At 32.4% G+C, this 11,545-nt stretch overlaps 1 protein-coding gene across 1 annotated transcript; it reads right to left on the bottom strand.

Moving 5' to 3' along the window:
* Positions 1-258: 258 nt before the first annotated feature.
* Positions 259-2,518, bottom strand: LOC137396595 (ectin-like). Its single transcript, XM_068082909.1, has 5 exons — positions 2,465-2,518; positions 2,071-2,112; positions 1,491-1,706; positions 656-811; positions 259-390 (listed from the first exon to the last, which is right to left on the bottom strand). Exons 1-5 carry the CDS (start codon positions 2,466-2,468, stop codon positions 374-376), a joined length of 435 nt encoding a protein of 144 aa, XP_067939010.1. The 5' UTR covers positions 2,469-2,518; the 3' UTR covers positions 259-373.
* Between the last annotated feature and the right edge of the window lie 9,027 nt (positions 2,519-11,545).

Here is an 11,545-nt window from a genome sequence, read left to right as displayed (position 1 = left end):
AGATAGCAACTTAGCTTTTTGTAGCTACATAGACATCAAAAACAACTCCTTATACATTCATTTCAAAAACACAAGAGTCAATGACAACATTATAGCAAGACTTTCATAAAACTAGCATAATTGGTTCAGTTCCTTCAGACTGACTTTTAGAGAAGGCTGAATCTTTGGAAGTTGTCAGTCCTTGCTATGTTTTTGGCGCACCAAGCTCTACAGACTGCTATTAATAACCATTCAGTGTGATCACAACTAAACTGGCTTGGTATTTAAAATGCATTTATTTAATTATTATTGAGTTAAAAAAACAGTAAACAAAAAAGCAATATTCATTTAGGTTATAAAGGTTTCACTTTGTGGTTCCTCGCTCTGTTCAATCTCAGTATTGTCCATAGGCTAAAACAAAAACAACAACATCTGGTCAGATTATGTTGAAAGTCAGGAGTAATTGTGCTATATTACTGACTTCTAGCTTTTGGAGTTGTCTATCAGGTTTACCTTCTCAGCAATATAAGAAAACTGCCAATAAGTTGAACCGAACCCAGAAGGTTCTCCATGTTTCTGCCTTACAGTTAACATAAACTTCCTTTTTCATTATCACTCTAGATAAACTTTATTTAAATAATTTAATTTGATGTAACAAGTATAAGCAAGTACTTACTTTTTCTAGTCTGACGAGAATCTCCATAGCAGTTTCTTCCACCACACGATGGTGGAGGGTTGGTGCATGTTCTGGTTCGTTCTTGAAGGTAGTACTTATGCTGTTGTGATCCGTGGACATACGACCAGCTACTCCATCCAGACCAGTTACCATCGACTAAAATTGAAACCGCTAGCTTCAAGTGTTTCTTAGCTACTTATAAGATAGGATGGATTTAAAGGGCCGATAAAATGACATTATGACGAATAAGAAATCAGATTTTTATAATTTTTTCTTTTATGACCATGATAATCATATGGTACATCATTATTTCTATTGTGTTTTTAAAGTGGTCAACAGACCTCTTCGTTTTTCTGCGTTTCTCACTTAGGGGCTGCTACTGCAAATGGTGTATGCTGGTACAACATATATTGTGACTATTTCCACATAGGGTGTGGTACAGTAGTAATTGTAACTGGGTGCCCTCCCTAACACCATCAATGATCCTCCTGGAATTCGAACCACTGACCTACTGATTGTATGCCCACAGGACAAATAATTGAACCATAGCTGCTCTTTAAAGTGGTGAAAATATCAACCTATATATAAGATTATATATATATATATATATATATATAAGATTATATATATATATATAACAACCTATATCAGCCAAAACAGATGTTATGTTGAAATGCACTTCATCTATTTCAAGGCCTATATAAATACTTTAAAACCTCATTGGTTGACTAATTCAATGACAAAAAAGAATTAGACTTCTATCAGAGTACTTAAACGCACATACATAATTTTATGTTATATTTAACTTAAATGGAAAATGAATAAATGCGCTCACCTGGGCAGCAGTGAGTGTTGCACTCTCTCCTCTGAATCTGTGGACTTTGGTCTGCAGTGCATCTATAGCTTCCGTGAGAACCTTGTCCATCAAATCTGCAGTGCCTTGATCTGCTCTGGGTACCACCTCCACACGGTACATTACACTGCGCCCACCTTGACCAAGGTGACCAGTATCCATAGCGGTGGTGGGGTGGGTAACTAGCATTGATCATTCCTTAAATAGAAAGTTACTATGCTAAACCAAGCTTAATTTATAGCTAGGCACATCAACCATACACATACATACCAATACATAACACTAACTTTTATCAAGAGCAAGTTGATTCTAAACAAGAATGACAACTTTTGACAGCTGTTAATCCTTGAAAGCGCCTGTTTTAAACATGTCATGCTAAAGTTAATTTGTTACCTTATAATGAGATAAAGCACTATTGATGTATTTTAACGCTAAGATAAGTTTTTAGCGTTTATCGACATTAATTTCTTCAAGAATTTTAATTCAAAAGAGGAATTCTAAACAAAAATGACTTCTGACAGCTGTTAACCTTTACCAAAATTGAAGTGAATTATACACTTACCGACAACTCCAACAAGGAGAAGGATAGCCAGCAGCTTGGAGTCTAAAACAAAAAGAAAAAGAGTAAGGAAAGCTAACAGTTCTTTAGACTTTATGTATTTTATCTCATCTACATTCAAACAAAAACAAAACAAACTAAATTCAAACAGTTTTGAAAGGTGATAAATATTTATATTAACTGTTTATAGATCTAGTATTTAAAATGATATTAAAGCATGAAATGTGAAAAGTTTAACCTGTAAACATTTTAGAAGGTCATGCCAAATAAAATTTTGTGATGGCTTGTAAATTAATCAATAGATATTATCTGAAAACCGAAATGAATAATACCCCAGTTTTCAGCTTTATAAGTTTATGTTGCGATTTTATTGGTAAAAGCATTTAGCTTTACTCACCCATGTTTGTGTAGTATCTGATCTGAGTATAAAACCAAATATGACCTCTCCTCTCCATACAGCTGTATTTATAGTAAACCAGAAAGAGCACCTGTCGGTTCGTGTCATTTCATCAATCTCAATAAATGAAACAAGGAAGTCCAAGAATAGAAAGTACATTAGTGCTAGATTCATATTTGATGTAAATAACGGAGAAGGTGTGACAAGGGAGCTGATAAACTATCAAGGTACAGATACGGTAGCGGCAAATTAATCAAAATTATTCAAATATAATTCTCTATTTGTGGTCGCTGGCAGTTAATTTATTATTTATATGAAAACCAAATTTCAGTCAAGCTCATTTGTTTCCCTTCCACAATAACTATGGTAACAATACCGATTGTACTCTTTATGAATTTTTTTTATAATTATTTGTTGATCTGACACGTTGCACCAATATTTAATTAGGGAGAAAAGCTGTTAATTTTGAAGGCCCTTAAAGCTTGTAGTTTTACAACTTGATCAAACATGCAAGATATAAAAAGGATAGGGAAGGATACAAAAAGGTATACATATATATGTCATATATATAAATATGTATATATATATGTATATATATACATATATATATATGTCTATATGTATATATATATAATATATATATATATAATATATATATATGTATATATATAATATATATATAATATATATATAATATATATATATATGTATATATATATATATATATATATATATATATTTACTCACCTAACATTTTGGTGTCAGCGCATTGACTTTCTTAAAGTCTGTGAGGCAACTTTGTTGTTTGATTGCAGAAAGTCAACTCTCATTGGCATCCGGATTTGTCTCCTTTTTCCGGCTCTGAGCTGCACTGATAAGGCTTCAATAGTCGAAACAGTAGTCTGCAGCATGAGCATATATATTATTTAGATAAAAAAAATATTTATTATAATATATATTGCATATATTATATATAGATACATGTATACATATCTATATATACAGTATATAATAATATATATACATATATATAGTATTTAAAGTTATAGTATAATGTATGATACAAAAAGTACTCATAACACTATATGTTTCTTGGTAAACAAAGCCATTAAGCTCTGTGTATTATTGAGCTGACCCAACGTATCTACTCTGATAAGTATTATGCATCTTGTATTATATATATACTATGTATTATATTATATATGATGTATTATATATATACTATGTATGATGTATTATATATATACTGTCTTTTATTATATATGATGTATTATATATATACTATGTATTATATTATGTATGATTTATTATACATTTACTATGTATTATATTATGTATGCTGTATTATATATTATATGTTATTATCTATATCTATATATATATACATCTGATATATATGCCCTATTATATATTATATATCTCATGTATTATGTATTAATCTAATTTAAACTCTACCAATGCGAATTCTAACCACATATTTACATATCTGCTCTAAGTAGATACAAGCCGTATACCATGATGTCGTGTTTGCCTAAACTTGGCTAATTTCTTTGAATAATAATTTATGGTTGACGTTGGTAATATTTGCAAGTGTTGCATATATAATTATAATATTACCATAAAATAGATATTAACTAATTTTTGTTAAGATATAGTTTTTTTACAAATCTTGACAAACCTTCCAAGCTGAATTAGATGCTAGTTTTTATGTATTTCTTCGCAATAGTGCCATACAATAGCATCTTAATTATATCAAGGATGCAAATGATTTCCAGATATCACTTGTTAAGTGTTTTATAATTCGACTATTTAATTTATCCTGTTAGGATATTAAATAACACTTTTGGTAACTAAATTAGTAGCTCGTAGAACTGGGGCTACTTAACACAGGTTCCTGTAAACAATTCTGTGGAGAACAAGAACTTGCTTTGATCTCTAGCCTTTCTAAAAGGGTTAAGCCTTTCTAAAAGGGTTAAGCCTTTCTGAAGGGGATAAGCCTCACTAAATGTAGTAAACTGTTCTAGAAGGGGTACATCATAAAAAAGTGCGCATTCTAATAAGACTGTAAGCCTTGCTATAGGAGTGTACGCATTCGTATAGGAGCGTACGCCTTGCTATGGGAGTGTACGCATTCCTATAGGAGTGTAAGCCTTGTTATAGGAGTGTACTCCTTGCTATAGGAGGGAGAGTCTTCCTAAAAGAGGTAAGCCATTCTAGGAAGAGGAGACTGGCTTTCCTGTAGATGCCAAGCCTTTCTAGAGGGTTAATTTAAAGGTTGGTTCACGCTGTACCACCGTATGTTGGAGTTGTTCTCTCAGCAATTGTTTCTCAACAATGCGCACTGTGAACCGATGAAATCATTGACTCAATGCTAATATGCTTGGAAAAATTACAGTTGCCGCGCTTTCTCAATATTTTTATGTGCATCACTGACAGTCTGTGCATCACTTCAGGGATTGTAACAGCAGATTCCTTAATCTGTAGTACCCTTCGTGATAGTTGCTGTGGGACTAGTATTACATCATTTGAGTCACCTTATCATGTAATGAGAACACTATGTTAAAACTCATTTGTCGATGTATACACGAATAGGTTTGTGATAGTTTGAACAATTTTATCACAAACGACTGATGTAACCTGTGGTTAGCACCAATATACGACCGTATAGCGAGAATCAGCCTTGAAAGCTCTGATAAAAATAATAAATATTATAAGGTCCTGTATAATATGCTTTACATAATAGCTTTTGTATTAACTGATGATTTTCAGAAAATAAGTTTAATTGTTGCAATAGATCTAGGAAGATTACATGGGTACACATCTATTATTAAAATTGGTGGCTATTTATTCTTGCATCAAACAACCAACTTGTCTTTTTCTTGACAGAAAGAAGCCGTAATACAATGACTGTAATAGTTTTGTTCGATGATAAGCAAGATTTATGCAAGATGGAAGAAATGGGAGTGTCAAAGAGAAAGAATAAACGCTGGAAGAGAACTTTAATGGAAATGAAGCGTGTGACATATTTTCAAAAAGTGACATAATACTTTTTTAGAACACCACCAAGCTATTTGACAGTTTTGCAATCTTTTTTTACCTGTCACAAATTATTATTATTGTTATTATTGTAATGTGTATTTTAAAAGTCAATGATCTTTTGACTGCTCACATGCCTTACAAGTGAGCCATAAAAAATTGTCTACGAACTTTTAAATTTGGGCTCTCTGGAACTTGATTGAAAAAAAATTTGCGAAGAAACATTTATATCAGTGGCAAAAGATCTAAAAAATGGTATTCAAAAGTCTGACTTGATAAATACAAAACATATCTTGAATCAGATCAAGTGCCGGTATTTGATCATGGCTACGTTAGGGCATGTGAAATGTTCTGTTTCTCAAACCAAGTTATTATGGTATATAACTCAAATAGTTGTGAAACTCTGAACTTTGTTTGACAGCGTAAGCAAAAAGATTTAAGGAAATTCATTTAAATATCTTTATAAATAGTCATAGCATGTGCTTTAAACTATGTACATGTAGCTACGTTAAGCGTACTCATAAACCGGCATAAATATATCTCATCCATGTGATCTTTACTGATTAGCTTTAGAGCATATATACAATGCTGGAAGTCTCCAAGTCATGTATCTTAAAAATTTTGAAAGTATCAAATAAGAAAAAATGGTGAAAACAATCACCTATGTTTTCATTTTAAACAGATGTCACTAAAAATGACAAATAATGCCTCTTGTCTCTGAAAATGCTTTATTGCAAACAGGAGCTTGTGATTTATCATTTGGTCATCAGGCTCACTCAAGTGAAAAGCCTTTCAACTAAATAGCTTTGCTCTCCAAAACAAGGTTGCAAAATATTTTTAACATTTAATTTTCGAGTTTTTGTGGGAAAGTCAGATTTTGCAACTGAATTATTACGCACAAGTCAAGGTATCGTTACATGAACATTACACAGTATTATTGTTTTATACAACTATATATTTTCTTGAAACAAAATCAGTGTTAGGTATAACAATGACTTTTTTGTGTAATAATGACCGTGATTTCATGTTTCAAGTAATTTTAGAGTTGCTCGCTGTCAAATCGTTTTTAAAGAATGTCAAAGAACCTGTTGAAGCATGTCAGGTAGATCAACAGAGCTTCTGATAAATGACTACATTCAAACCTAAATGTAAAAAATCAATCCATTTCGTTATTGGTGTTGTATGCCAAAACCACCAAATGTTAGAGCATACAGTTTTACACAAACACCATAAATATTGTTTAAATAGTTCCAGTATACTAAATACAAAAATAATAAATACTTCAAGTAGTTGCATGTAGCATCAAACAGATATATAACTAGGTAAAACTAAATTTAAAAGCTTAAGTTAAATTTGAAAACTAAATTAATAGAGTAACAATCAGTGGAGAAAGTTTTATTATATTTTTTTTTAGACTATCATTAAACTGTAGTCTCAGCAATGCTTAGGTTCAGGGTAGAGAGAGAGAGTGATACAAATACATTAATGGGATACAAGTAAATGAGTGTAATTTACTTAGAGTTGCACTAAATAAAGTTCATACTAATTCAGTTTATATATATATATATATGTTTTCATTAGTTCTAATTTTTATTGTTAATTTTTATTAGCTTCCATACTTATTATCACACAACTGTTTCATGAAACTTCGATGTAGTAATTTAAAATTTGTTTTTTTCATCAAAAAAAATATTTACTCAAATATTATGCTGCATTTTGCATTTTTTATTTGAACTGTGATTTATCGACTAAAAATCACAACTCGTTGATAAGAGTGATATTTTGATCAACACTTTTGATGCAAAACTTATTTAAAAGGTTGGACAGATAATGAGGTAATATTGGCTTCCACCGGGCAGCGAAACCCTACTTGGTGATGGTCGCCATCCTTGGCATGCAAACATGATGCTTCAGGTGTGAGCTGACCAGCTCTGGTTATTATCAACTATAAACATATTGACAGTGTTTTAGCATATTAATTATGTGTATGGAAATAGATTGATAAAAAACATGCTAAAAACCATGCATAGACACTTTAGAAGTCCGATAAGTGTGTTACATGATTAAACAGAATGGAGCAGCACTTATCGGTAGCTTTTCATAAACCACGATAACCAAGATAAGAAGAATAAGAAAGATAAGTGAGTCAGCATTGCTTCACCCGCTGACAGCTCTGAGACAATCAGATCAATCAATGGGATCAATCAGATTTTTGAATTGTCGATAGATAGCTTAAGCATGTTTTGCACCAGTGCAGTTCAATTCCATATTTCCATGTATTTCCAAGACAGCAAAAATTAACCATAACAGAAATATCTGAGGCTCAGATACTTGCTGTTATGGTAGATTTCTGCTGTCTTCCACTAAAGACTTTACAAACTTTAAACAAAATACAATACTATTACTCTGTCATGTTTATCACAAATATGTTAGTAAGTGTTCCATAAATTATTATAAATTGTGTAATAACACTTTAGTTAGCGGCCTGCTATGTCATTGGAAAGCTATTCTGAGCACACTTGCAATAGCATCACAACTCATTTAGAGGTTTACAATTTTGAAAAATGTTTTTAGTCAAATTTTTCTCTTACAAATCGACTTCCTCTTGAGATGTTTGTAGTTAAATATGGCTTGCTAGTTAGTCATTTAAGTGAAATATAATGTACTGAAGCTATTCTGATAAATGTTTGTAGCTAGCAGGTGTGAGCTGAATTTATGTACGCTAATGTGGTTACATGAAGTAAATAACAATTGGCCTGAACAAGGAGTTAGTGCAAATTGACTATAAGATAACTGAAAGCCATGAAATATTTATATATGGTTTATTTTGGTTTAAATTGGAAATGGTGGGTGGCCAAGAAATTATTTTAATCATGTATTGAAATGCAGGTGACTTTGCTTGCTATACAGCTGTATAGCGGTTGAGCATGGCCTAGTTTACTACTAGTCATAGATTGGGAAGGAATATAGTAGACAGGAGTTATAGCAAAACACTATTCACTGCGCTTCTCTGCTTTGAATAGGTTCGGAGTTGCTTTCACTCCAAACCTCAGAAATAGTAAAATCCGAATGCATTCAACACCATTGCACTTCACTAAATTTGTGCAAAGGTTTTTCGCTGTGAGAGGAATATTCAAAATTATAGAAACGATCACTGCTGATAGATATGAATCAAGAATACTCGGCTAAGCTCTCACCAATAGAGGTAAACAAATGCGATTAGACAGATCTTGGCTTAGTGCCACTAATCACTACGCATGAATGTGAAAAGTGGCCGTGAACTGAAGGCGAGCCTAATTTAACAAGTTTTGTTCTAAGAGAAGCATCGAAAATTGTAGAAAGATAGTGCAACTCTGAATCATTGAAATGGTAGGTTACCAATTCTTCGGCAGCGGGCAACTCTGAAACCACTCAAAACATGAAAATACGGCGATTGGTACACGGACAGGTCACTGTGATGATAGGTTTGCTACTGTTAATATTGGAGCTGGTTTGAGTTGTAATGTTTGGGATGTTATTGATATTATTGTTAGAGATTATTGGACGCTTTATCCAAACACTGATATTGTTTGAAGAAAATATATGGCTGTATAAAACAATAGTACTGTGTGATGTTCATTTGATATTTTGACTTGTGTGTCATAAATTCAGTGGCAAAACTTGACTTTCATACAAAAACTGGAAATTTAAATGTTAGAAATATTTTGCAACCTTGTTTTGGAAAGCAAAGCTATTTAGATAAAAGGCTTTTCACTTGAGTGCACCCAATGATCAAGTGATAAATTACAAGCTCCTGTTTGCAATAGAATTTTTTCGTAGACATAAGGTTTTATTTGCCACCTTAAGTGACATCTGTTAAAAATAAAAAACATGTGACGGTTGTCATCATTTGTTTTGTTTTGATACTTGCAAAATTTTTAAAATACATGACTTGGAGACTTCCAGCATTGTATATATGCTCTAAAGCTAATCAGTGAATATCACATAGATGAGATATATTTATGCCCGTTTACGAGTGCGCCTAACGTAGTTACATCATTTAAAGCACCTGCTATGACTGTTTATAAAAACATTTAAATAAATTTCCATGAACATTTTTGAACACGCTGTCAAGCAAAGTTTACAGTTCCACAACCATTTGAGTGATATACCATAATAACATGGGTTTAGAAACAGGACACTTTACATGCCCTAACACAGCCATGACCATGACCACTTAATCTATTTTCAGGCATATTTTTGCTTATCAAATCAGACTTCTAGATGCCTTTTTTGTTTTTTTCTGCCACAAATATGATTTTTCTTTACGAAATCATTTTTTTACAAAATGTCTCCAGGGAGCCCAACTTAAAAAGTTCTAAGCGCGTATATATATAGTACTTAATTGGCAATAATTGGCGTAAAGGATTTTTTATGGTTCACTTGTAAGGCATGTGACGATCAAAAAGTTGTTTTTTGACGTCACAAAAAAGTTGTTTTTTGATGCAAGAGCAAATAGCCAACTATTTTAATAATAGATGCGTACCCATGTATTCTTCCTAGATCTATTGCAACAAATAAACATATTTTCTGAAAATTATCAGTTAATACAAAAGCTATTATAGGACCTTATAATTTATTATAATTAAAGGACCTTATAATATTTATTATTTTTATCGGTACTAGGGATTAAGCAATCTGCTAATACAATCGCTGAAGTGATGTACATTGCGCAAACTGTCAGTGATGCACATAGAAATATCGAGAAAGTTTGGCAACTGTAATGTTTCCAAGCATATTCGCATTGAGTCGATGATGTCATCAGTTCACAGTGCGCATAGTTGAAAAATAATTGCTGAGAGGACAATTCCAACATACGGTGGTACAGCGTGAATTAGCCTTTAACCTAATCCTCTTTAAAAAGGCATCTCCAGGAAGTTTTTCATAAAACTGTTCACACTATCACAAACCTATTTTTGTATACATTGACGAATGAGTTTTAACATAGTGTTCTTTTTACACGATACGGTCACTCAAATGATGAAATACTAGTCCTGCAGCGACTATCGTGAAGATTACTGCAGATTAAGCAATCTGCTGATACAAACGCTGAAATGATGCACATTGCACAGACTGTCAGTGATATACATAAACTTTATGAGTATGTGCTACATACTATGTAGTAAATAAGATGATGCACAGACAGTACTAGTAGTAGTCACTTTAAACACTACCCCATTGGTTGAAGTAGTCTATTACAGACAAATTGCCAAGAACAGTTTGTACTTGTGTTATTTATTGATGAGTCAATATATTTAAAGCACAATAAAAAGATATGACAAGCTTTACTACGTTGTTATTTTGGTTGTTGAACAATCATTTTTAAAAAAAGGTCAGTTAATTGCACATTACATATGATAGGCAAGTGAATATACCGTAAAACCTCAAATTGAACGCCATTGGGCTCTTTTCAACCCTTCCTCTATAATGGCGGTCAATTGGCAGTGGTGTTCAAATAGGGGTTAGCGTTATATTTTTTAAATGGCTTGTCAGAATTTTGGGAATGTAGTTTTAGCTCTTTTATGGGCAAAGCGAATGTTACCTATATTTTGCCTTATTCTTCCGGTGGAGCAATGTTAAACTTTTCAGGTGCAATAGATCTGCTAACTTACCTCCAACTTGTGTAAGATCTCCTAAAAATATGCATTGAAAAACGGAGAAATATCTCTACCAGTTGATATTTATTGCTTGCAATTAACCTGCTTTGATGTTATAGCCTGTGTCCTGCTTTGTAACTTGTTGGAGATTTCAAATTTTATTTCATTTTAAATTTGAAAACATATTGTTATTTTATATTTATATTTTACAACTTTGCGTAAAAGCTCATCGCATTTGTTGATATGTTTGCTACAACTTGCAGCCAAAACTAGCTTTTTATATGCAATAGAAGAGGAGTTACGGGCGTCGATCCATGTTTAGATCAGATTACCGCAATGATGCTATCAAATAACATGCTATAAGTTTGCACATATACTACAAATTCCACTGTCATACAGCCTACGACCA

The sequence above is a fragment of the Watersipora subatra genome, chromosome 5, assembly GCF_963576615.1.
Source record: "Watersipora subatra chromosome 5, tzWatSuba1.1, whole genome shotgun sequence".
In the NCBI taxonomy this organism is placed as follows: domain Eukaryota; kingdom Metazoa; phylum Bryozoa; class Gymnolaemata; order Cheilostomatida; family Watersiporidae; genus Watersipora; species Watersipora subatra.
This window is presented reverse-complemented; position numbering and strand designations above follow the sequence as displayed.

Bases quoted from the DNA above. Each gene is read 5' to 3' on its own strand.
- LOC137396595 (XM_068082909.1), bottom strand. The intron at 1,707-2,070 runs GTAAGTGTATAA...TTTCTATTTAAG, and splicing joins TCTCCTTGTTGGAGTTGTCG to GAATGATCAATGCTAGTTAC. The intron at 812-1,490 runs GTGAGCGCATTT...TTTCAATTTTAG, and splicing joins CAACACTCACTGCTGCCCAG to TCGATGGTAACTGGTCTGGA.